At 39.4% G+C, this 27,282-nt stretch overlaps 3 protein-coding genes across 5 annotated transcripts in view; 2 read left to right on the forward strand and 1 right to left on the reverse strand.

Moving 5' to 3' along the window:
• Positions 1 to 233: 233 nt before the first annotated feature.
• LOC140742836 (RUN domain-containing protein 1) lies at positions 234 to 2,539 on the forward strand. The gene has a single exon (XM_073073875.1). It carries the CDS (start codon positions 401 to 403, stop codon positions 2,042 to 2,044), a length of 1,644 nt encoding a protein of 547 aa, XP_072929976.1. The 5' UTR covers positions 234 to 400; the 3' UTR covers positions 2,045 to 2,539.
• Positions 2,540 to 3,767: 1,228 nt separating this feature from the next.
• LOC140742952 (fumarate hydratase, mitochondrial) lies at positions 3,768 to 18,688 on the reverse strand. 2 transcript variants are annotated; one of them, XM_073074052.1, is made up of 10 exons: positions 18,464 to 18,688; positions 11,597 to 11,713; positions 9,754 to 9,835; positions 9,101 to 9,222; positions 8,383 to 8,615; positions 7,750 to 7,955; positions 7,071 to 7,274; positions 5,911 to 6,072; positions 5,078 to 5,208; positions 3,768 to 4,330 (listed from the first exon to the last, which is right to left on the reverse strand). In XM_073074052.1, the coding sequence occupies exons 1-10, from the start codon at positions 18,575 to 18,577 to the stop codon at positions 4,199 to 4,201; spliced, it is 1,503 nt and encodes a 500-aa protein (XP_072930153.1). In that variant the 5' UTR covers positions 18,578 to 18,688; the 3' UTR covers positions 3,768 to 4,198. The 2 variants fall into 2 exon arrangements, with proteins under 2 accessions (XP_072930153.1, XP_072930162.1); XM_073074061.1 differs by lacking the exon at positions 18,464 to 18,688 and adding an exon at positions 14,631 to 15,036.
• Positions 18,689 to 19,110: 422 nt separating this feature from the next.
• Positions 19,111 to 27,282, forward strand: part of PlexA (plexin A) — a 311,934-nt gene continuing 303,762 nt past the window's right edge. Inside the window, exons 1-3 of one of the 2 annotated variants that reach the window (XM_073073958.1) lie at positions 19,120 to 19,450; positions 20,063 to 20,180; positions 20,859 to 27,064. In XM_073073958.1, coding sequence (XP_072930059.1) covers positions 20,914 to 26,604 — 5,691 coding nt within the window. In that variant the 5' untranslated portion in view covers positions 19,120 to 19,450; positions 20,063 to 20,180; positions 20,859 to 20,913 and the 3' untranslated portion in view covers positions 26,605 to 27,064. Of the gene's footprint in view, positions 19,451 to 20,062; positions 20,181 to 20,858; positions 27,065 to 27,282 lie in introns of those variants that run through there. The other variant, XM_073073964.1, reaches the window with a different exon arrangement.

A 27,282-nucleotide genomic window follows, 5' to 3' on the forward strand; every position in this document is an offset into this window, starting at 1 on the left:
GACAATTATTGTTTTGAAATTCCTACTTATTTGTATGAATATTTTTATTATTCATTAATATTATATTGTTTAAATATGTACCATTCCTGCCCTCTGTTGCTATTACTGAAATTTAATTGAACAGCAAGTCGAAAAGCTCATCAGAAACCAAATCGTTTTGAAGTTTTCCTACAGATGTCGCTTACACTGGAAAAAAGAGAAAATCCCAATTTGCTCTTCAGTATTCATTCGTTCAAATATTGACGTCAACTGTGACGTCTTTTGTAAGTTCCATTCACTTACGTTTCTTCTGTTCAGTGTTTTCAGTTTGGTTATGTTGAAAATCAATGATAATCAAAGAAATGTTTTATTGTAAGGGAAGTTTTTAGTGAATAAACGAAAGCTTTTTACCTGTCTCTAAATGGATTTGGATGACGCAGCGTGTGATTATGGCGAAAATAACATTCCTATATGGCAAGAACCCCGATGCGAGCCCTTGGGAGCGCCCAAGGAGAATCTTTGTGACGAAACGCCACCAGAACAAGTCTCCGGAGACAGGATACACGCGTTGGAAGAAGAGCAGGAGATATTATCGTCTTCGGTATTTTCACTGACATCCCATCTTGCTCAAGTCGAGTTTCGTTTAAGACAAATTCTTAAGGCTCCCGCTGAAGAAAAAGATGCTATGCTACAGGCGTTGGAGGAGTTTACTTCTCGCGGAGTATCTAACTCGCGAGCTGCACCACAGGGAAGCTCCGGGGACCAGAATTGTAGTGAGTGTGTCGAATTGGAACGAAAAATACACAACCAAAGAACGAGGCAGTCACATTTCATTGAAAGGCTAAAAACTCAGCTGAAGGAGATAGAAAGGTACGCAGCAGATCCCAAATGTGAGGACGGTAAGCACAGAACGTTGATAGATCATTTACGTCATGAAATAGACAGGAGTATTGAAGAAGGCTGCCATCAACCTTTAACTGCAGATGAGTTGAGACACCAAATAGATTGCGCCGTTCGCCAGTACACAGACAGACAGCTTTCCAAAGAAGAAATAATCTCAAAACTCCAAGCTCATATAGATGATATGCAAAAGTTCATAAAATTGATGAAAAATGAAGAATTAAGCAAAGGTAATGCAAATCAAAAACCAGAAAGTAAAAAAGTTGGGCGGTCAGAAACATTTGAAAAGAATTTTAATAGGAGTAAAGTTAATGACGATCTCAAGACAGAAACCATTAATTTAATGAGAAAAGCATCAACTTTGATTCAAATTTTTACTGTTTCACAGTTTGGTTGTTCACCAAACACTAGAAGGCATGAAAGAAAATCTTCAACAATAGTTACACATTGGGGCAATCTCCGTGCTAAGCTAGAAATGTCTATAGATGCAGTACTTCATTTAGTATCACGAGACAGATCATCTAACAACTTTGTTGACAGTTATGACAGTGAATCAGAAGAGGGTGGCATTGTTATAAGTGATGCACCTCTCACAACTGCTGTACGGAGGCATTTGGCTGTTAACTTAAGGGATCTACTACAACATGGGCTTACAGGGCCGGAATCTGCGTCCCTTGTTCCTATTATCGGTTGCTTTCCAGTTCGTAGATCCTCTTCATCCCGTTCCATGCATATTTGGGAATTGATCCTGCATTACTATGACCTTAATGATGGTGACAGATTCAATTCTACACCAGCAAGGAAGTTGAGTCAGAGCTTTAACCTTGATATTGTGGGTGGAACAGCTATCACCAATAAACAAAGTCTACTGAGTGCAATTGGTAGTATTTTAGCCTCACATATGCCTTACAAAAGGAGTTATGATGCACATTTCAAAGCTTTTGTTTGTGCCGCATTAAATAACCATAAACTTGTGATATGGTTGAACATAATGTTGAAGTGCAGGTCACTAATTGATTCTTATTACTCCTCGACAAGCTACATAGTCAACACTGGGTTTCAAGATGCCTTGCAGAGCTTAGATCGTTTGACTCCCTACAATTTCGAACTGCCTGTAGATCTTGCGGTGAAACAGTTTCAGAATATCAAAGATGTATTTATGTAATAAGTGTAATTTTTTACATAATCAGTAAAAATGCCTTCCAATGTAGCTATGCATTTCTTATGATAGTTGATACTGTTACCTATCTAGTCCATTTTGTAATATAACACAATTGTGTATATAGCAAGTGATGTTTACATTCCAATATTTATGTACAAATTGTTTTGAATATTATATTTTTATTGGCCTATGTTAAGTATTTGTCTATAGTTTAAATAGAGTATTGCCTCTAAAATGATATCATTTTATGTAATTCCTACATTTTAGTATAGGGTTCAAAATGTTTACTTGATCTAACTTTAAAAATATATTGGTATTTGCTATAGAAGTACCGTTTTTGGATCTGACTGATAGCTCTCTTATATTATTTGAATGTACTTGACACTATTGTAAATGTTAATTTTAAATTTGGATAGGCAAGTCACAACACTACCAAAGAACAAATGTATCATAGAATTAATATTGTATGCTAATTATAATATAGTTGAAGAATCTGCATCTTTTTGTTTTATTTTGGTAATATTATATTAGTTTATTTTTTTCCAACGGACACCTATATCTAAGATTATATTTAAAACTGCTATTTGTGTGTTTATATTTTTTTCATAAATGGGTCTAGTAATTACTAAAATGATTTTAAGTTTTTTGTTCTTTTTGTATGAGGTACGTGATGATACTTAAATAAGAGTCATAGATAGTGTAGTCATAATCATGTCATGATAGTTTACTTCTGAAATTGATAGGCGATTAATATCATGAATGCACTCACCATCACTGCCATGTCATCAGTATCACACAACTTTGAGAACATTTTATTCTTTTGGCAATTTACTTAATAACCACACTCATTTAATTTTGCTCTTATATATTTGAGCCTAACGATAAAGCAGACGTGCTACCTGATGGAAAGTAGTCAATGTCGCCTATGAACATTTGCAACACCAGAGGAGTCGCCAATGTATCGCCGCCTTTGAAGGAGAGCTCTTTTTGCACCTTTTTTGAAGAGCCCCATGTCATTGCGCTCTGGGAATACCTCAGGAGGAAGTTCATTCCACATCTTGCACGTTTGTGGCAAGAACGTCCGTGCAAACCGAACCGTGGAGGACCGCCACGGGTCCAGTTGGTGTGGATGGAACTTCAGCCTTCGTCATATGGTCAATACATCAAATACATCGTTAAACCATAGTAGTTATATGGATCTCAGTAACTTTATATGGATAGGAAAATAAAAGTATTATGTATGTAAAAAGATTTTTCATATTTTATTTGAATAAATAATACATACATACGCAATTAAACAAACAGACTGTTTTACAAACAAAATATGTATTTACAGAGAGAGTGGAGAATAACTCAGCTCGTTAATATTTTACAATGAAAGTTGTGAAAGGAAAAAAAACAGACTTATGAAAAAAATAGCACCATAACTTTGGATTAATTACTATTTAAAATAAATTGGTATGATAATGAAAATTAACAGTTAAAAACATAATAATGTTTTCATTTAAATTAAGACATCTTTTTGAACTATGTTTAATTATTATTACACAGTAGTTTTTTTTTTAATATTGGCACTGATGGTATGGTAAATGCAAATCGCTTTTTTTTTTTAATCCATATTACAAAAACAATACTGAAAAATTGACTTTACAAAGAAAATAATTTTAAAATTAAATAAAACATCACATGTGTAACATCCACTCACTAAATGTACGCAGTACATACGTACATAAAAATGTTTCCATTATAAAATCGTATTATACAACAGATTTGCAGGAAATTGTACATTGCATAATTTTAAAACCATTAAGAAGTTTCTACATCACCTTATGTATAGAGGGAGTATGTTCTCAAAGTCCTCCAGTATAAATGAAGTAGTTTTTGTGGGCTGTTTTAGTTTTTTTGAAGTCATAGCGTTCCTATGGGTCCAATACATCATTTTCTTGTATGACATTTATGGGTATCATTTAAAAAAAAATTAATGCCTCGTAATTTGTAAAATAGCCAGCTATGAAATAGTGTAAATATTCCAATATACACCATGAAGTTGCCAGCTATGGAACCAATATATCGACATTTATTTTATTTTTAATTACAGAGTCCTTGGTTTGATGCACAATTCCCCACTGAGCTTCAGCTAGGTACAACTATAGTGGTCTACTTAGGTCCCAACATGTCCTCAGGCTTGACCCACTGGTCGAACTGTTCCGCTGTGAGGATGCCTAGCTTGATAGCGGTGTCTTTGAGGGTTCCGCCCTCCTTATGCGCTGTCTTTGCTATTTGCGCAGCCTGGAAATAGAAATAAAGTTAAATATTATTCTAAAAATAATAAGTGTAATAAGTAATAAGTAATATAATAAATTTCCGTCAAGGGTACCCTTGCCTCATGGAAAACCTTTATTTTCCTATTTTCATCGTTTGGACAGATTAAAGAATTTCCACCACCACTATTCTTTTCAAAATTATTTGCGCATTAAAAATTAATTATCACCAGCTTTACCGACCGAAAAATGCATCATGGGGACACTTACAAGCCTAAAAGTATAAAAAAGTTGCGAAATTTATAAGGAGTCTTCCAAACACAGGCACTTATAGGACTATGGTCAAAACTCTTCCTTTTTTGGAACTGTAATTGGTTAACGACGACGACGACGACAGAAATTTATCGGCAGCATTGTTCATTTTTTTTTTGTTTACGAGGGGGAACCATTCAAAAGGTACCCGGCGACGTGGGAGTAACGCCGGGTTATGTGGGATTTTTACCGCACTAAAAGCCCCCCGGTGGCTGTCCTCAACACTTGGTGGAGAACTCCGGGATCTCCGACGGAACACAACCGGAGTCCTCCATGCGCGATACCCCATTCGGGCTCTGCCCTGGAGCATTGTTCATTCCTAACGATGGGACTTCATACCCCTTTCTTCTTTCATAAGCCGCGTCTGCGTTTGCAATATGGGATGGATGAGGATGACAGTTTATTCGGCTCTCGAGGACTTAATTATTTTTTCACTTCAACATTTTTAAAGATATGACATTACCTTATCATAACCGATGTGTGGGTTGAGCGCCGTGACCAGCATGAGCGACTCACGCATGATCTTGTTTATCTGCGTCACGTTCGCTTTGATGCCCACTGCGCAGTTCTTGTTGAACGCCTGGCAGCCATCACCTGTAATCAAAAATAATTTTTACATGTTATTTGAATTCATTATAATCAATCTATTACTGTCTGACCGCTGAACACGGGTTTTACATTGGAGCGAAAAGGGTTTAAGACAATAACGTTGAAGTTTTGTTTTTTATTTTGTTTTATTTTATCTTTATTTTTTGTCTCGTTCTGTTATAATATTTCATTTGTGTTGCAATTATCCGAATAAAATGTTTATTTCTTTCGAATTATTATGTGGAAATACCAAATTAATTTTTTCGTACTTATAAATTTATTGTCATGCATACAAATATTATTAAAGGCATGTAAATATGTTATACAAATGAAGTCGTATCTTTTGCCTCGAAACACAAAAAGTATATCAAAATCCTCCTAGTAGTTTTCCTCTAACAAACTATGAAGAGTCCGCACCAAACTTCTAGTCCGCTCTAAATATAGTAACGAGTCGCGTCGCAACATTGCAAGTCGCAAATTGTAGATATTAGCGGGACGAGGATAGCGTGGGAAGCTGCCCGCTCTCGCCCGCGTGTACATAGCTGCGTTAGTGAGCTCTCACGGTTGCTACGGGATATATGCTTGTAGTTGTCACCGTATTGGCTCTCTGACTACACCAGTAAGCAACAATATCAGAGCGGACTAGAAGTTTCGCGCGGACTGTACCTACATATTTATACTAAGAAACGTATTACGTGACATAATTACCAATCAACCGTATCGACCGCAGTACGTTAGCGACCATCATGGGCTTGAACACGTTGAGCTCGAAGTGTCCGTTGCTGCCGCCGATGGTGCACGCCACGTGGTTGCCCATCACCTGCGCCGCTAACATCGTCATCGCCTCGCACTGGGTCGGGTTCACCTTGCCTGGGGGTCAGTAGTAATTGTTAATAATTTATTTTGATGTGAAACATCTATAGCCGCACGTAAAACCGATTTCTGGCGTGGCGACGCATGCCGTGGCGTATACGATGGTATATATATACAGTCTATATGCAGTAGTTTGTACGGTGTGGCGACGCGTCGCCATGCGCAATCGTAATATTTTATTTTATCATTATGACATATTTAGTTCCTATCACAATATGTTCTTTTCTGCATATTACTTTTACAAAATAATGTCGATGTTTCACATCTGCCAGGCGTCCCGTGACGGCTCACATTTTTATGAAAATGAAATGGTAGATATAATGCATCTGGTGATGAACAGTGACTGCCGCTAATGGACATCTGTAACCAGCTCTATATAGAAAAGAAATTCTATCAGAAGCTGATACCAGAAGCGTTGCCTTTCCTCAAAAGTAAAATAACATGGTCGTCTTATAAGTCAGAAAGCAGCTACAACAGAAACTCAAAAACTAGTTCACGCTAGAAGTAATAAGTGTGGCAATGGTATATTCCTGGTCGAGCCTACCACGATTCTGCTACGAGTCAAGCTAGATCATTACTGGTATACACTAGGAATAGTGGATATGTAATCAAAATGCAAGAATCGCGCTGGAAGATTATACAACTATACATTCTATCTTGGAGATCCAGTCCGAAGTTATCTGGGTCACCGCTAAATTTTATGCGTGTTCGTACCGTTAATTCCAACAGCAGATGTTATCTTTATCAGAAGATTAACGAAAAGTTTTAAAACATCCGAAACAATTTCCTGTGTCTTATTCCGCCAACCTGCACTGCAGTCCTATAGTAGAGTATACAGCACCATAGTAGCTAACAGGAGTAAACAACTACTATACATATTAGTTTCTTCCAATATAAGGGGTTGAGTATACAAGAGCACTTCATAATCAATATACCATGCCAAATGTATGCTGCTTCTTACTTAAGACTAAAACATAATTATAATGATACCTCACCAGGCATAATAGAAGAACCAGGTTCATTCTCAGGCAGCAACAGCTCAGCGAGACCACACCTAGGCCCAGAAGCCAGCAAGCGGATGTCGTTGGCAATCTTCATCAGGGAAACAGCGATGGTGTTGAGCGCACCAGAGACCTCTACCATCGCGTCGTGGCACGCCAGGGCTTCGAACTTGTTTGGTGCAGTTTCGAAGGGAATGCCTGCAAAGAAATATTATGGACGGTAAATAAAAAAAACCTTTTTTTATAATATAGGAGTAGCAGACGAGCATGCAGTCCACTTGATAGTAAGTGGCTACTGCTGTCCATGGACGTGTGTAATTCGATGTATTCGATTAGACTCCTACCTGAGGTCGGCTACAGCTACTTCTGAGGACAAAGCTGGAACTCCTCGGAAAAGTATGTAACCCTTACCCCACCCACACGATACTGCTTGCTTTTGTACATGTATCTCAAAGTTAAGTATACATGTTTCATTCAGTAAATGAAATATCAAAATCGGAGGTTGTAAGGATTTTTGAGGGCATTTAAAATTTGTATAGTTCTGTCATTTCTAGTCTCAACTACCAGCCGTGCCGGACGCGGTCGATGCCGTACGTCAGCTGCGCGGCGTGCCCGCTGCACTGGCTCAGAGCGAGCGACATCGTGTCCCCTGCGTGTCATGGCGCGCACTGACCGGTGAGCTTGGCGATCTCGGCGGCGCACTTCTCCGCGAAGCCGATCCTGGTGTTGAGGCCGGTGCCGACGGCGGTGCCGCCCAGCGCCAGGTAGTGCAGGCGCGGCAGCGTGCCGCACACGCGCTCGATGCCGTACGTCAGCTGCGTGGCGTAACCGCTGAACTCCTGGCCTAGGGTCAGCGGCACGGCGTCCATTAAGTGGGTTCTGAAGGGAAAGAATTACCTTTAATTTATATTTTATGCAAAAATGATGTTAAGTGATCCTTTCATTCCTTCTATTAACTTAATGTAAAATATAATTGATGTCATTGTTACTAGATGCCAGAATACATATTATGCAAAAACCAAGTTCAACCAACATTCAGGAGTGCCAAACCATCTGGGATCTGCTTTACCTCCATTGCCTGTTCTATATGGAACTGGCAGCAATGTCTATAGGCGACACTGACCAATTACCAGTCAAACTGAATGGACAGATTGCTACTTCAGTCTTATAAAAAATCTATTTGAGTAAAAATATTGATTTAATTTCAATGGCAAAGTAAATTTACCTCACACAAACAATTACCACAGAACTAAAATAAAATACCTCTTATTGGCTGTTTTAGGAATGCTAGATGAAACCAACCAACCTGCCAATCTTGATGATCTTGTCAAACTCCTTCGACTTGGCCTCGAGGGTATCTCTCAGCGTGACCAAACCGGGCATCAGTCTATCCCTGAGCTCCATTGCCACCGCGATGTGCATCGCCGTCGGGTAAGTGTCGTTGGAGCTCTGAGACTTGTTCACGTGGTCGTTGGGGTGCACTGGGTCCTTGCTGCCTAGCTTACCACCGAGGATCTGGATAGCGCGGTTTGATATCACCTGTGAATTGATTATAATAATATATAATAATAATAATAGTTGGTTAGAGTGTAGGATTCAAGTGCAGTAAAATCACAGCCATTTCTGCCTTATAACATGTTTTATTTTTTTTAAGTACTGCAATGCATTGATAAATTTAGAGTTAAGTAAGGTAAATTTACAGGAAATAAAGAAGTAACTGTCCAGCTATAAAGCATCAGATGTTCAAGCAACATATTACCTACTCAAGTTTTATTTGGTATTGTTCGGAAATGTGTAGCTGTGAAAACTATTAGGTGGATAACATATTCATCTGCCACTCTGACCTCTAAAATTGAAGATGTATCTAAATAGTAAGACTGTACCCCTTCCTTCTTTGTTAAGTCTGTTTGCCAGTATATTCATTTATCTATTGAAAGTTCGAAATCCTAAATATTGCTATGTACAACTTACATTTTTTATTGTTTGTCTACGTTACTACACACTAAGTCAAACAAGATATTTACCTCATTAGTATTCATGTTAGACTGAGTACCGGATCCAGTTTGCCAGATGACGAGAGGAAAGTGGCCCTCCCTGTACAGCTTGCCGGAGATGACGTCATCACACGCCTGGATTATAGCGTCAGCTGGAATTATAAAATAAACGTTACAAATAATGGAGTGGACCAAATGGACTGGTACCTTATACACCTTTTAAATCTATCCTATAGGTACAATACTCAATACAGATGCTTTCCCACAATGAGATACTTTTAGGTCATAATGTATTCGTACGTTAACTAAGTCATCATCATCATCATCATCAACCCATTACTGTCACACAGCTGGGCACTGGTCTCCTCTCAGAATGAGAAGGATTAGTCATAGTCTCCCGCGCTAGCCAAGTGCGTATTGGTAGACTTTACATAGCTATGAGATTTTTTTTTATAAATCTCTCAGGTATGCAGGTTTCTTCACGATGTTTTCCTTCACCGTTTAAGCAAGTGATAATTAATTTCTAATACACACATAAATTTGAAAGAAGTGCCTGGGATTTGAACCTCGGACCCCTCGATCGAGAGGCCGCGTTTCTTAACTATCACTGCTGATAAATGGCTGAATTGTCCCAAACACACAATAGATATATGATATTATGGAATAAGAAGTGATAACGTTACCGATTTTTTTATCGAGTCCAAATTCGATGTTCACTTTTGCGGCGGCTTTCTTGAGTATACCCATGGCCACGATAACTGGATACTGGAACCAAAAACAAAAAGAAAATTATTTACAAAATGGCTTGACATATACTATTGATTACTAAACTTTCTTAAAACTGTCCTTGTTGACAGAAAGACAGATCTTTATAGAATTTAAAGTATTAATTATTAAAAGTGATGTTTGTATATTTGATGGCCCAAAAAATTTACAATATGATTGTAGCATGAGATTTATGCTTCACATGACATTCTGCAAAGTACATACAACTCGTAAACAATAGCAAATTGAGAATTGCTGTCACGTAACTACTGGCGAAATTACGTAGTAGTTACCAGTGAAAGTGTAACTAAACGAACTATCTTGTTTTGTTATCTTTTACGTTTATAGTTTTGGTTGATCAACTTCCAATGTTCCGGACCTTTTTCTTGTTCTATTTAGTACGTGATACTTGTTATTTCCTGTCTGAGGAAGGCAATGTTTTGGAGCGTATGTATGTATGTATGCATGTGTGTGTTTGTCCTGTCATACAACCTAAACGGCTTTACGGATTTTAATACATGAAGTGTCGTTTGATTCGTCTAAATTGTGGGAGTGATTATAGAAGTATTACTAAGCAGCCAGGTTTTTATTATTATTATAGATTATTTGATACATTTGGTACAGGCATGTATAAACTAACTTAATAGTAATAATTTTGATAAGGCACGTATTGCGTGTGACAAGAATGAAAGTAATTTACATAAACCGAAACTGATTATAAATACAGACATTGTAACACCAACTGTTTCAGCAAAACAGGGACGCCAAGAAATGTAGGTAATTCGAAGAACGGCTGACGCGTCAATGTTGTGTCTGTCACACCCACAACAAAATGCAAATTGCATTTACCATACCATGTGTAAATGCCTACTTGTGAAGAAGAAATCTTCAGTTTAATATGGTTCAAATGTATGATTTCAATTACTACGATATCCTTATATAAAAATACCATGTTTGCAAATGCATTCCTTAGTAGTAAGTGGTCGCCAATGGTAGTGGTAATTTTTATAACATGAAAAACGTGCTTCACGTATCGTACAATGTAAATAATATGTTTTCGAATTGTAAAATGTAATTAATACGGTTTGAAAAAATGTAGGTAATTCCAGGTAGGAAAATGTATAAAATTTGGTTTTTAAATCGTACAATGTAAGCAATTTGGTTAAAATATTGCACTACCTGTTCGCAAAAACTTGATACCTGAGCGTGATGATGTCACATAAGGATGTTTATAAAATATGAAATACAAAATATTATCAGACTTTTGGTAAACTCTGAAAGATTGTTGACAACTGTTTAACGATATTGAAATTTAAAATGACATAAAATGATTGGGTTTGTTATTTATTGTTAAGTTATCCCTAATTTGATCCTTATAAACGGCACTATCCGATGTTGAGCGTAATACAGGCTGTGTTTTTTTCTTTTAAAATGGACTCACTCCGATTCCCGGCTAAGGAATTTAGATTTTTAATATTTTTGATGCACATTTAAGTTTCACCAAAATCGGCCTTGTAAGTTCTTTCAGCATTTTTTTCTAATAGGTACTTGTGGTTTCTGATTTCCCCCATTACGCTGACAACTGAAAAATCAACCTTATAATGAATAATGGTGGGTTGTCGCATTCTACGTAAGTCTCAAGTTATCGTGCACAGCCCACAGGTCGTAAATGGTAATAATCGTAATTTTGCATGAAAAATAACAACTTAATTATATAAAATCTCGTAAAAAGGTTATTTACAAACAGCACAAAGAACTCACCGGCATTCGCTCCTCAATGCCCCCGATGGGGAAGTTCATTATCGAGCGGACCGTCTGCGCGCCGTACAGCTTGTCGTCGGGGACGTCGAGCTCCCCGAACGTGTCGCGTTCTTTTCTCTGGAAAGATGTGAGAAATGTTCAGACATATAAATTTGGTGACACTTTTAAAAACATAGATTTTATACATTTTTTTAACCATCATGTACAGTTTAACCATTAACATAATACCTAATGCTTAACTATATGACAAAATTCTTTGATAGTCCCTTGCGGTAGTAACTGCTTACCACGTATTTCGATTTGATGGCAGTAGTTTGGAGCTGCTGTGAAGGGTATGGCTAGGAAGATTTTTGGAGGTATTCCATCACAGTCCGTCAGTAGCAACGCGTCTGTGATTCATCTCGGGTAGATCAGTTCTTTAACACGTTAAACGCCATGGGGGTCACCGGTGACCTCACCCTTCCTCTACCATAGCGCCATGGGGGTCACCGGTGACCTCAACGTATAGTCATATTCAAACTACTTTTTCTCGCCGCCGGCCATATTGACTGTTACTTTATTCGTACTCCGTGACCGGTACGGCGCTGTAGAACTATACTGCGCAGTGGGACAAACATACCTTGTAAGGAATTGAAAAAAAATAAAATTTAAATTTAAAAATTAAAATAAAAATTCAGGATATATAATTCGATTGGTCTTTATTATTTAAACGAAAATTGGCAGTCTTTACTTTTTAATATCCGATTCTAGAAGAGAGTCATTGTTTATAGAAGCGTTCGAAAAAGAAATTTCTAAAGCGTTGATTTGCTTCTATTCATCCTGCGTAAATTCGAAGTCCTCCATAGCTAAATCCATATCTAAAGGCTCGCACATTAACTATTCAATAAGAAAATGATGACAGCTAAGATAGTAGGAACGTAATTGAACTAGTAACACACGTTCTATCACCGTAAGCGCGAGCGCACTATGGTGTAGCGGGTGGCCGGCGGGTGTGACCGGCGCGGCGCCTGGTACTAGAAAATATATTTTCTGTATTTGTTCGCCATGGGGTGCACCGGTGACCTCAGCTATGTATTTGACTGTAACTATGTAATCCATGTACAGAATTGAATAAAACTTATTTTCTATACGTATCGTAACATAATAAAAAAAAATACGACCAAAAGTATTTTTACGATTTTTAATTTTTTCTATCGGCGTTTAACGTGTTAAGAATTATTTGCAGATGTTCACAGGTCGGGGAAAATACTTAAATGCAATTAGAATGCATGCATGTCACAGTAACATCTTTAAGACTTGAGAGATACAGGTACACTATAAATAATACTTAGATAAAATATTTAATTTATAAGCACTAAGTATCTATTCACGGCGAGCAACTAGCCCAGACATCAGTAAAAAACCGGCATGACATATTAGGATATGTTTGCATTTACGCGATTTTGAGACAGAACAGAGGCGTTCAGACTTATTATTTTTATGTCTTAGATAAATAATAAAGTAAGTCACGACAAAAAGAACAATGTTTTGCTAACTGGTAGTAAAAGCTCAGATTTTTATATTTATATACCAGCAAATATTGGTATAATCTAAACAACCCATATAGGCTCACCAAAAATCTTTCCACAAAAGTTGGTTCTTTTTTAAACTACTTCAATATTTTAAACTTACGCGCAAGTCGGTGCTCCGTACATGGAAATAATGTGTAGAAGCACCTAAATATCCGCTAATGCGTTTGAAGCCTAATTTACTAATATACCTATCAAGCCACTACTGGTGAGTTGCAAGTCACATGATACGCCATAAGGTCTAAGATACATAATTAAAATAATTGAATCACGTGCAAACAACCTAAGTTATTAACTATAGAAATACTGAGTAATTCGGCCAAGGTTGAAATGAATACAATGTTAACATGAGAGAAATAGTAAGCAAACATTAAGCTTACATATTTTCGTTTAGTTTTTGGTGTGTAGAGTGAGTAGAGCTCATATTTTCATATAATTGTCCTGCCTTACGTTTTGTCTCTATTTAAGATATAATATCTAAAATGAATGTTTACATCAGTAAATGAATATGATATACTTATGCAAATTACGAACCTATAGCAAAGAATATAGTTTTAAGAGAAAAATCCATTTCAATATTAGTTTTTGACTGACAGACTATAAAGGCTGGACTTGGAAGCGGATTAACTGATATTTTATACACACATTTTAAGCATCAAGAAATGTTAAAGTTTTTTTTTCGTATAAAATTCGCACACCAAGTAGAACGCAGGTAGATCGTGGGACACCTGTTTGTTTACAAATAATTCTTAATGAAATCACATTCCTTCCACAGCTAGTCTGGTTAAGCTTGTATCTTCAAAAAATGTACGCGTCGAAATTATGCGCGAAGTGTTTTCCAGAACAAACGTACGTACGCACGTATGATAAAAGTAATACCTAACATAAACTAACCCCAACTAAAAGGAGGGAGCTGTAGTAGTGAAATAACTAAAGATAATACAGTATCATTCAGACAACTTCGTCATACATATTTTATATTTTTATGCCCTTTTTCACATGAAACATTTGTTCAGGTGAAAATCTTATGAATATATTCAATGATAGTTTATATGTATGTTTGTAGTTACATAATTATGTCTACGAATATATTATACTGCAATTTACCATTACTTTTATCATATGAAATAAGGGGGTAAATATAAAATTATGTGTTAAATTTATTACATTGTGATATGAAGCGGCAGCCGGCTACTTGATTTTATATATCATTAAGTATTACTTTATATTTATTAAACGTTTAATTTAAAATCACTCATGTATTACTGCATTATTCTGGAACAGAATAATAAATGCGATCTTATTTTACTATGTGGGTTCTTATCAGGCAATAAAATAAATAACGTTAGATGTAAGCAATACGTTACGCAACGAAAACAAATTAAAATAACGACAGTATAAACGTTTCATACGGGCACTATAAATTATTTTGCAATATCATGATGTAATAAGTCATTAACACTCACCATTTTAACATTTTGGCTATCAGGATTAGCACACACAGAACACGACATTTTAAATGAGACTAATCACAAAACTAAATAAACAACTATGTAAACGGAATTTACACAATTTAATAAAACAACACAATGATTAATGTTTATGCGACTTGACAGCTCCCGCCAAAACGATGACTTTTTAAAAACTGTACCAACTACAGCCAGTATTATTTTTCAAAATCAACGTATAAAGTCTGCAATAAAGTCAAGAAATAAAAGTTTTTAAATAAAAAAGTAATAAATGGAATGGGCAACTGCTATTTAAGGTGCAAATGCGAGCAAAACGTATCGGTGTGGCCACGTAGTTTGTCGAATGGCAAATCACGAAGTCACAGACGGAAACCGGTCGTCGGCCCCTCCACGTATTATTACGAATGGAACAGTACTGGGACGGTTCAAGTTTTTATATTATCATTGGGTTGTGAACTTCTCCAATCAAACCGCGCGAGCTAACTAATTTGAATAGTGGTTAGTTACCGCAGCATGATAAGCGATTGTTATCAACTGTACTGTTTATTTGAACTTTGTAAATATAATTTTATTTAGTTCATTACATATAATATATTGTAATGGTTATGTTGTTCCATGCAATTCTATACATATGATTTTATGGAGCGTTTTTTTTATAATATTAGATTATTAGACAAGGATGTAGCCCATCTGATGGTCGGTGGCTAATACCCATTGATATCTGTAATCAACCCCTAGATAAGATTAGATTTCTACCTGAGGTCGGCCACAGATGCGCCGCTATCCCTGAGGACTAAGCTGGAACGTCACGGAAACGTATGTCTCCATTACCACACCTTTCAAACTGAAACGCAGCAGCGTTTACCACTGTTGTTATTAGGCAGAAATAGGTGTGACGGTGGTGTTGCCGGAATCAAACCTCAGAGGGTTCTATTTTCTTTAAAATGGACATCACCTTGTATATAGACGAGTATATTATGGTGTATGTCGCCTGTCATCACCGACCGTTGCCAGTAATCGGAAACCGCCTTCGGTCGCTGGCAGGCACGATTGTTCATGATAATTGTCGACGGTCGATGACGCAAGCAGACAATCGTAACTGTCGCTCGTGTGTTATAGTCAGCGTAAGACTGCTAGTCCCCTCTGAATATAGAAATTAATTGCGTCGTCATAGCAAATTGTATGGCTACACCAGCTCGCAACAACTTCAGAGCGGACTACCAGTTTAGTGCGGACTATACCTACCTAACTATAACATTATTTTTATGTGTCATATACTCTCATATGATACGTTTTTCGGCCATTTATCTGTATTATCAATCGTCAGTTGGTATGCAATAACACACAATAGTTACAGAAACTATTGATAATAAATAACAATACATTATCATAATTAACTATGTTTTGTCTCATACGATAAATTTAGATAAAATAAATTTTATAACAAATTGGAAGGGAGTTATAGTCCGCGTTAAACTGCTTGTCCGCTCTGAATATAGAAATGAATCGCGTCGCCATAGTAAACTGTATGACTACACCTGCTCGCAACAACTCCAGAGCGGACTAGCAGTTTGGCGCAGTCTAGCAGTTTAGCGCAGACTATACTGTACTACGTGCACAATTCCAATTGCAATTTGTAATAATGCACAAATAGAACAAAAAATGTAATAAAGAATCTGCAGTCACATGCCTGAATATGATCCTCAATATTCATGAAATAATAGGTATAATTATTTTCATATGTATTACAGACGTTATGAGTTACCTCTTTGTTACGTAAAACAAGTCAGATTAAAGTTAAGACAAGAAAAATTTGTTCCTAATTTCCTATTGTCTTGCTAACAATGGATAACATTATAATTTATGTAATAATGACATAATTGGGTACTTGACAGTTATAACAATAAAATATGAAATATGTTGGATATGATAGCTTATAAGTAAACATAAATTATGCAGTATTTCGTTTATTTTTTAATATGTTCTAAGTATTTTAATTTTTAAAAAGAAATTTTCGATTTTTTATCTGTGGATTTTAAATCCCAAAACGGCGACAGTGCTGCCTCAAATGTCATGTGACGTCACTACATCGAAACCTGTCGATCACATCGAAACCTGAAGTATGTGTAACGTCGAAGTTTATTTCTATATTTTCAATGTGTTGACGTCACGCTACGAAATGACACTTGACCGCCTGTTTTGGCGTAACGTTCCGTTTACCGTAATAAAAATATGTTTTTTATTAATAAATAGCCCTTTTTCGAAAAAATGATCAATGAAAGGCATATATAATACGTATATGAATTCATTAAAACAGTTTCCCAAAAAGTGTCAAGTAGCCAATTGAGGAACAAACAGTGATGCTCATATTCACACTGTATTTTTACACCTTTGTTAAATTTTGGTGCAACACCTGTTTTATGTATATCTTAGTTATCATCATCATTATTACATTAATAGACTAAGAAAAAGAGAAGTAGTTATCGAAATTTCATTTAGTCAAACTATGTGTGTACAATGAACACATTTATCATTGAGATGCAAATATCATCTTGACTTGAATACAAATTTGACCATTATAAATATGTCATAAGTAGGTACTTTTTGAAAGTATTTAATCAAAAACAATTACATGATTATATTACCACACAGTCAATTTTGAAAATTAATGAGTGTTTTATGTATCTATGAATCTATCTATTTCTGCCCTATAATAGCAGTGTTAGGTGCTTGAAGGGTTGAAGTTCCGGTTTGAAGTTCCAGTTTGAAGGGTGTGGTAAGGGAGACAGACTTTTCCAAGGCGTTCCAGCGTAGTCCTCAGGGGTAGCGGCGCACCTGTACCCTTACCATGAGTTTTTACAAATATGACTGTTTTGGCATTTGTTTATCACATATTTTCCCATACAATTTCCAATCAGCACCCCTAACGGATTCAGTAATGTAATATTAAATGTCTGAATTACAAAATGGCGCTTTATGCTTTGTCTCTCATTTTTGCGAACATGTGAGGCAGACAGAAAGACTTACTTATTGTTATGTTTACTCAGTCTACTGAAGCAAACGGAACAGAATATTGGATTGAGTAAACGTAACGTAAAATTGTGCAATGTTTTTAAAACTCATGGAAAGGGTACTGTGGCCGAGCTCAGGTATATTTAATCCTATCTGGGGTTGATTACAGATGTCCATGGGCGGCAGTAACCACTTACCATCAGGTGGACTGCATGGTCGTCTGCTACTCCTATATTATAAAAAAAAGACTAATGATTTTAGAAAACTTGAGAGATTATGAAAGTATATTTTTATATTGCAAGATATATGTCATTTTTATAAAATACAGGTTTTAGTAATATGTGTTAACAATCTTACACTATAAGATCCGGTTGAATAATAAATGATTATTATTCAACAGGACGTTAGGAAAGAGACTAATACTTATTATATAATCTGATCATCAATCCTTTACTACTTATAGTTGGACTATTTGACATATCAGATTTGGATTAGCAAATTAATCAATAGTAGTAATATACTTTGTGCTTCTGTAAACTTTATGATACAATTATAATATATCGAGCAACTATACATCTGTAATAGTTTCCTATAATGTGAATTATTCACAGATTTTTATTGAAAAATGCCAAGTCGTTAACCTATACAAAAGATTCGTGTGAAGCCATACAAGATGAGAATATGGACGAATAAGAATTTTATCAATTAAGAGCAAAGGATAGAGCAAGAAAGTGAATATTTAAAAACTATTGGCGATTTCCCTATAAAAACCTGTTTCAGTTTAGAAGCCGACGAGTTTCAGCAGTTATGCAACTTACCGCTGTGACATTTGTAGTGGAGAATTCTCGTTTATCCATAAGCCGGACGACACATCGTAGATTCTTAGAAGAGTTAACTAACGCCGAGGATAATTTGAACATGGATGAAGCCATGATTAAGTAATAATTTCTTTTATTTTATGGGAAAACAATTCGCCAGAACCGCGTTACTCCATTCGAATTATTTCGAAATGCAATCCACTGCTGTCAAAGTGTCAATAAACTCAAATGTCAATGTCGTCTTGTCATCACATTCAACGAATCGCGAAGTGAATCTTGTGATACAGATAAAACGAAAAAAATACACTATTGATGAATTCGTGAATTTATTAAACCCAAAAGTAATTTAATTATATTCTTGCTATAAATGATCTTCCAAGTAACTAGCGTGAAACACAAATCATAGTTCATTCTCAAATAAACATTGATGTTTGTCTATGGTTAATGCCTTTCTTATAATAAATGTAAAAGAAGATATGCATAACTTACAGTAAAACTATATTTTACACAATAAGTTATAGTTATTTAAAGTTATAGTTATTTAAAACTCCTTATCATTATCGTAATTAAATGTAAATTGTGAACGCGTTTTAATAATGTGCTGCTCCTAGCGGCAACTTTGTGTACTATTTTTATGAATCGGGAGTGTTCGGATCTTCTCGGACAGTCACGCCTAGACTCGTTCGAAAAGCGAAACCGAATCATTTCATTCCATGGCGATGTACGAAGACTGATGCTCTTGTCGTGGACTCTTGTGCAAACGGGCTATTTTACTGATTGAGTCGGGCTCTGCTAATTTATAGAGTTTATTTTATATAAGAATATGTTGTGATAATTCGTCGCTTGTGGTGTTTAGTGTTTTGTTAGAAATATCAACAGTGATACAAAGAATATTGTGAAGTGCAATAAGTGTTACAAGTAGTTCCTTTACCAACTGGTCGTGGATTCCAAAGGATTGTACCAATCGAGAGATAATATTTATCTAAGGTGAGTTTTAGATTTAAATATTGTTATTATTCGGTCGACAGTGCGTGGCGTTTATTGGAATGGCTTCCGTTTATCGACTCGCGTGCGCGGTAATGGCTGACTTTCTTTTCTCCGTTCGCTCAAAGGAATAGGTACAGATAGCGTTCAAATCGAATCCGTCTTAGGGCTTTTTGTGTATAAATGACAATGTGATAGTTTTTTTATGTCGGACGATGCGCGTAGGTGGTAGATTAGACCGAGTGGGTGGAGGCAGGGAATGCATTTTACATTGCGACCGGTTGCGGTCGCCGCATAGTGTTGAGTCGACATTCGATTTACCGAACCGAATTTATCGAGTGCCTTACGTTTTTATAGCTCTAAGGAACGCAGAGTAGCAATTGAGCGTTCCATTTCGTTGGGCGAAGTCGGCGAATGAATGTAAATGTTGGGTCACAAATTTTGTTTTTATATTAGGTAATAAAATATCGTATGGGAGTAGTTTTAGAGGATTAAGGTTAACACGCGCATTTAATAGGTTGTTGGCGTGTAGGCAATGTTAGCCCATAGTGCCGTGCACCACGACGGATCGATGGAGCCCGAGCGGGCCTTAAACCGTAATGTTTGTTGTTACAGGTCTCTGCCAGAGCCCAGAGCGCTGTCCCCGCATTATGAAAGTGCGCTCCCATACATGCATATGATCAAGTAGTGAAATTTCGAAGCCCGTCCGATCTTAAACCGTCATGGCTATCCTGTAAGTATAACTCGATGTCGTCGATGTATTCTGTTCTGTTCCAAATATGATTTTCTATTTTTTTCTTTATCGTTTATCGTTGCGCTACCACGTTCGCTCCCTCGTTACGAAAAGCATGCCAAATGTATTATTTTTTTTACTCCCTTTATGATGCTGAGGCTTTCGTCGGCGTGTGACTATCAGTGCACTGACCGCGTCGGGGCCGCCGGTGCCCGCTCTTTCCAAGTACTAACCTATTTTTGTACGCGTTGATGAAAAACTTCCGACGTTTAGGCCACTTGCTCATTAACTACGCTGCACCTGAGTGTTTACAGTTTTGACGTACTATCGAACACATGAATTACGGATACTCAGTTCAGTCCTCGTATCACAAGTACTATTTCGAGTTTCTTATCAACATTTCTTAAATATAAAATGGGTTGGTACTGATACCGTCGGAGAAGGCGGGTTACTGCGCGTTCTCGCTTCAGCTCGCGAACTCGCTCCGATCGCACTGGACCCCTCCGAGCCTTCGCGTAACCACTCGCGCGCGGATATACACTAGATATCGTAACTAGGCAAAGAAACCACGTCATCGTCAGGCCCTCGTTGGCGAAAATCGGGCGGCGGAGCGGTGCGGTGCGATGGGAACGAAGCGTCGGCGACGGGCAGTGGCTGAGCGGGTGTGTCGCGTTCCAGATGGGCGGGTGGTTGCCTGCGCGGGAGACGGCGGTAGGCCACATGCGCCCGCGTCATGTGGCGCGTGCTGCTGGCCCTCGGGGCCGCGTGCGCCGCCGCGCGCGCCTCGCAGGACGTGGTGCGCACCTTCTCCGACCCGGCGCAGTCCTCCCAATTCAATCACCTGGTCGTCGATCGCAACACGGGACGCGTGTACATCGGTGCCGTCAACTGGATCTACCAGCTCTCTCCCGACCTGGAAGTCGCGCAGTCGATCATCACTGGCCCCGTCAACGACTCAGCCCAGTGCACGTTCGACTGCCCGGCCAGCTTCGTGAAGAAACCCACGGATAATGTGAACAAGGCGCTCGTGATAGACTACGCGACGAGCCGCCTCATAACTTGCGGTTCGGTTTTGCAAGGTCTGTGTTCGGTGCGGAATCTGAATAACATATCGCACGATGTGCGCGAGGTACGCGAGCCGGTCGTGGCGAACAACGCCAGCGCGTCCACGGTGGCGTTCATCGCGCCGGGACCTCCCAATCCTCCGATGACTCAGGTTATGTACGTGGGCGTCACTTTTACTGGAAATTCTCCCTATCGCTCTGAAGTACCCACTGTGAGCAGTCGTTCCCTCGAGGACGATAGACTCTTCATGATCGCGCGAACGGCGGTCACTACTGGAACGAGAATGTTTGTCAATTCACTATCCCGTGAACGTTATCCTATTAACTACGTGTACGGCTTCAGTTCCGAAGGATTTAGCTATTTCTTGACTATACAGTTACGAGGTGTTGGATCTGATACGTACTACAGTAAACTGGTACGCGTATGTCACGATGACGAAAACTATTACTCTTACACAGAAATACCCATGTCGTGTACTGGAGAAGGCGGCGGCAATTTTGGTTACAATCTCGTGCAAGCAGCATTTGTTGGCAAAGCCGGTTCTGTCCTCGCTGGCGAGCTCGGCATAACGGCTCAACATGATGTTCTATTTGCCGCCTTTAGTCAGAGCGTGTCTATAAACACCAACACACCATCGAATATATCGGCGTTATGCGTTTACTCGCTTAAGGCCATCCGCCGCAAGTTCATGCAAAATATAAAGACATGCTTCAGTGGGAATGGTTCACGAGGTTTAGACTTTATATCGCCGTCACATGCATGTATCGGAACGAAGTTACAATCTATAAGTGAAGATTTTTGCGGATTGGATGTTAACACTCCGTTAGGTGGCGAGCAACCTGTTGAAGCGGTGCCGGTCGCGGTTTTCGAGAAGAGGCTAACTGCTGTAGCAGCTACAGCAACTGGAGATTACACAGTCGTGTTCGCCGGCACCGCCGATGGCCACCTTAAGAAGATCGTGGTAGAGAGCGCCACCTCGGCGTTTGAATACGGTGACATAACTGTCGACGAAGGATCGCCAGTGAATAAAGACTTATTCTTTGATACTCAATTAATGCATTTATATGTGATGACTGATAGGAACGTGTCGAAAGTGAAAGTTCAGGAGTGTAGCGTATATAAATCGTGTTTGACATGTCTTGGAGCCAAAGACCCTTATTGTGGATGGTGTTCTCTCGAGAACAAGTGCAGTCTACGATCGGACTGTCAGGAAGCAGCTAAAGATCCCCTATATTGGATCTCGTATCGCAGCGGACGTTGCACAACGATTAGTCAAGTAACTCCGAACCTATTGCAACGAACGACAGCTAGAACCTTAGATTTAGTAATCGAGAACTTGCCCACACTTAACGGACAATTCTTATGTGCATTTACAGCTTTAGATCGTACTCTTATAACTAATGCTACTAGGAAACCTTATGGGGTTAATTGTACTACACCGCGTACGGATACGCTCCCACCTATTCCTGCTGGTCAACATCATTTCACTGCCAAACTATCAGTGCGCACTACTCAGGGACCTGATTTCGTAGCTACAAACTTTACATTTTTCGATTGTAATACATACAGCTCGTGTACCCAGTGCGTCAGTTCTTCGTTCCCTTGCGACTGGTGTGTCGATGGCCACCGTTGCACTCACGATACCGCCGAAAATTGTAGGAACGATATACTCGTAACAGGCGTCAGTAGAATAGGTCCCAGTTATCGCTCTGGTCCCAGTTTCTGCCCTACTATAAACTCAACATCCGACGGCACGAACGAAATTTTAGTACCATCTGGCGTTAAGAAGGCTATAAAAGTTAAGGTTCATATAATCGGACAATTCATAGTACAGACGAGGTTCGTGTGCCAGTTTAATATAGAGGGTCGCGTAACTCACGTAAACGCCCAACTTCTTGCCGATACTATTTACTGCGAAGCGGTCGAATTTACGTATACGTCTCGTGCACCTAATATAACTGCTTCTTTCGCCGTCATATGGGGAGGATCGAAACCTTTAGATAACCCAGATAATACTCATATTCTTATTTATCGATGTACTGATATGGCGGACAACTGCGGAATATGTTTAGCTCTCCAGGAGAAATTTGGGTGCGGTTGGTGTCAGGGCTCCGATAGGTGCGAAGTTCAAGAGCAATGTGGTGCTCCTAGCGTTTGGTTAAATCGTACTCAGACTTGCCCTAATCCCGAAATTCATTCTTTCAAACCGTTGTTAGGTCCGTGGGATGGAGGGACTAATATAACCATCGAGGGCATAAATCTAGGTCGTAACATATCGGATATCTACAACGGTGTTACTATAGCGGGTATTAAATGTCAGCCTATCATAGAATTGTATGTGAAAACAAGGCGTATTGTTTGCACAGTCGACGGTCCGGGCGAAGAGGTACCTCGGGACGGTCCCGTGGTGGTTCGCGTCGCAGACTATCGCGGAGAATCAAAACAACATTATGCTTTCGTTAATCCTAAAATAAATTCAATTCAACCAAAATATGGTCCTCAATCCGGTGGCACAAAATTACGTATCACAGGCGAGTATCTTAACGCAGGAAGTAACATTCAAGCGTTTATCGATGATTTACCATGCGCTATTTTGTCTGTATCGTCCGATGAGGCTGTCTGTAGGACGAGCCATTCCTATCAGTTGAAAATGGGCACGCTCCGGATGCGTTTCGATAATGGTATGCGCACTTTGGAACGTGAGAAGTTCGAATACATAGAGGATCCCGTGGTAGTTTCCATTGAATCAGGTCCACCTACAGCATCGCAACGCAAACAACCCAAAGGCATTCCGTCCGGAGGGATAAACATCAAAGTAATGGGTCGAAATTTCCATTCCGTACAATTCCCTCAAATATATGTGTATCACGATAACAGACCGTACATAGCCCCTTGTCATAGAGTCGATTTTCAGACCCATCTCATTTGCGAATCTCCGGGCATCGAAAGCGCTGGCCTCAATATAGATCCAGATAAGCCTTTAGAATTAGAATACGGTTTCAATATGGACGATGTACAAAGCGTGCAAAATCTTACAAGTAAGAATAATGGAGCTTTCTTGCTTTATCCGGATCCTATCTATGAGAAATTTGACGAAGATGTTAAATATTACAAGTCTGAATACTTAACAATCAACGGTCAAAATCTAGACCGAGCTTGCACAGAAAGGGATGTTGTAGTTCGTATAGGAGAGAGCTTATGTAATGTAACTTCTCTTTCGAGGCATCAATTAACTTGCAGGCCTCCCTCTCGTGATGAGTTGCCTGATGGGGTTGATACGCCCGAGGTGGTAGTTAAAGTCGGTCGCGCTCTGACGTATAAGATAGGTAAATTATCATATTCGTCACATGCAGGTTTGCAAGCGGCTATCGGTAAGCCAGTATTATTCGGTGTTATTGCCAGTATAGTAATACTCATATTAGTATTTGTCGTGTTTCTAGTTATGTATAGGAGAAAATCCACAGAAAATATTAGGGTATTAAAGAATATGCAAGAGCAAATGGATATTTTAGAATTAAGGGTAGCTGCTGAATGTAAAGAAGCATTCGCAGAACTGCAAACTGAAATGACGGATCTAACAGGTGACGTAACGGGCGGAATACCTTTCCTTGATTATCGTTCGTATGCTATGAAAATATTGTTCCCCAATATAGACGAACATGCCGTCCTGCAATGGGAACGTCCAGAGCTTATTAGGAAAGAGAAAGGTCTGCGAATGTTTGGGCAGCTTATTATGAACAAAACATTCCTATTATTATTTATTCGTACTTTAGAAAGCAATAGATATTTTTCCATGCGCGATCGTGTTAATGTAGCTTCACTAATTATGGTAACTTTACAAAGTAAGATGGAGTATTGCACAGATGTATTGAAAACGTTGCTAGCGGAGCTTATAGAGAAGTGTATGGAGGGCAAAAGTCACCCTAAATTGTTGTTGCGTCGTACAGAAAGTGTAGCCGAAAAAATGTTGAGCGCTTGGTTTACTTTCCTATTGTACAAATTCCTTCGAGAATGCGCAGGCGAGCCGCTTTATCTTTTGTTTAGGTCGATGAAAGGTCAAGTAGATAAAGGACCCGTGGATGCAATAACCTCCGAGGCGCGTTATTCTCTTAGCGAGGAGAAACTCATTAGGCAGTCGATAGACTTCAAAGCGATGACTGTGAGCGTGTCCATATCGCAACAGACGATCTTCGTTAGCGGTTTGGAGGCTACTACAGAAAACGTGCAAGTTAAAGTTCTCGACTGTGATACGATTAGCCAAGTAAAAGAGAAATGCTTAGACGCTATTTACCGTGCAACGCCATATTCTCAAAGGCCAAGTCGTGACGATCTAGACTTGGAATGGCGCACGGGTGCATGCGGTCGATTAATTTTGTATGACGAAGACAGCACTACTAAATGCGAGGGCGAGTGGCGCAAGCTCAATACCCTCAATCATTATCGCGTTCCGGACGGCGCATGTCTCAGTCTCGTAGCTAAACAGAGTTCCGTGTATAACCTTTCGAACATGGAGAAAAACGATAAATCGCACACTTACGAAACGCTCAATAGAGGTAAATACGGTTCGGCCAGCCCTCCGGCTAGTCCCCTCAAGTACGAACATGGCGGCGGTTTTAAATATTGGCATCTCGTTAGGCACCACGACGGTGACGCGCACAAAGAGGGAGAGCGTGGAAATAAAATGGTCTCCGAAATATATCTTACGCGTCTTCTTGCCACCAAGGGCACGTTGCAGAAATTCGTGGATGATTTATTCGAAACTATTTTCAGCACTGCGCATCGCGGCTCCGCATTGCCTCTCGCAATAAAATACATGTTCGACTTCCTCGATGATCAGGCGCTCCAGCACGCGATATCCGATCCCGAAGTAGTGCACACTTGGAAAAGTAACTCTCTTCCCCTACGTTTCTGGGTGAATCTTATTAAAAATCCCAATTTCGTTTTCGACGTTCACAAGTCCAATACTGTGGACTCATGTCTGTCTGTTATCGCGCAAACTTTCATGGACTCTTGCTCCACTTCCGACCACATCCTCGGCAAGGACTCTCCCTCGTCCAAGCTTCTGTACGCTAAAGATATACCGGTGTATAAGGAATGGGTGGAACGGTACTACGCCGATATAAAGCTGATGCCGGCGATATCCGATCAAGATATGAACGCGATGCTAGCCGAGGAGTCGCGCCTCCACACAAAGGAGTTCAACACGAACTGCGCGCTCAACGAGCTGTACGCGTACGCGGTGAAGTACAACGAACAGCTGATGGTGACGCTCGAGGAGGACGAGTTCTCGCAGAAGCAGCGGCTCGCGTTCCGCCTCGAGCAGGTCCACGGCCTCATGGCCCACGACTACAACGTGTGAGCCTAGAGCGCGGCCGCGTGAGGCCCGTACCCACCGCCCTGTATATACTGCCCCCGCACATATCTATGCTGGCAAATGTTGTATATATTAGATAGTGTACAGTCTTTAATATTGTAATTTTTGTATAATTTCAGCGGTCCGATGTCGTTTTTTAATTTTATATAATGAACTTTGTATTGATTTTACACGACGAACCCGACCGGCCGCGGTCGTGCCACAGTATGCATCGTAAACTAAAATTGTGTATGTCTGTCTATGTGTGCTCGCGTCGTACGAGTTAATTGTTACGTCGAATCGGTGTAAAATGTGTGTCGCAAATGAAATCGCATGTGAGCTCGACCGGCGAGCGCTGCGTCGCTCGTCGGCGGGCACTTTTTAAATTTGTACTCGCAGTCTACTTAACGAAATATACCGACAGTGAACCGGTGAACGATTCCATTAATAAATATCGTCGAATGTACGAATGTGTTTGATTGCACGCGCAGCGCCATTGTCCGCGTCCGACGAAAGCCCCCGCGCCTCGGCAGCTATCGGCAGGGAGAACGCGGTGCGGTGCCGCCTCGCCTCTAACGCTAGTACCGAATCCCTCGGCCCCGGGGTCGCCTCACCTCTCATGCCCACCAATCACAGTGTCACCGTCTCTGTTTGCGTACTGGCGAGGCGGCAAGGATGAACCGA

Source organism: Epargyreus clarus, unplaced genomic scaffold (assembly GCF_041222505.1).
Source record: "Epargyreus clarus isolate Ecla_fem2 unplaced genomic scaffold, WU_Ecla_fem_2.2 ptg000001l, whole genome shotgun sequence".
Classification (NCBI taxonomy): domain Eukaryota; kingdom Metazoa; phylum Arthropoda; class Insecta; order Lepidoptera; family Hesperiidae; genus Epargyreus; species Epargyreus clarus.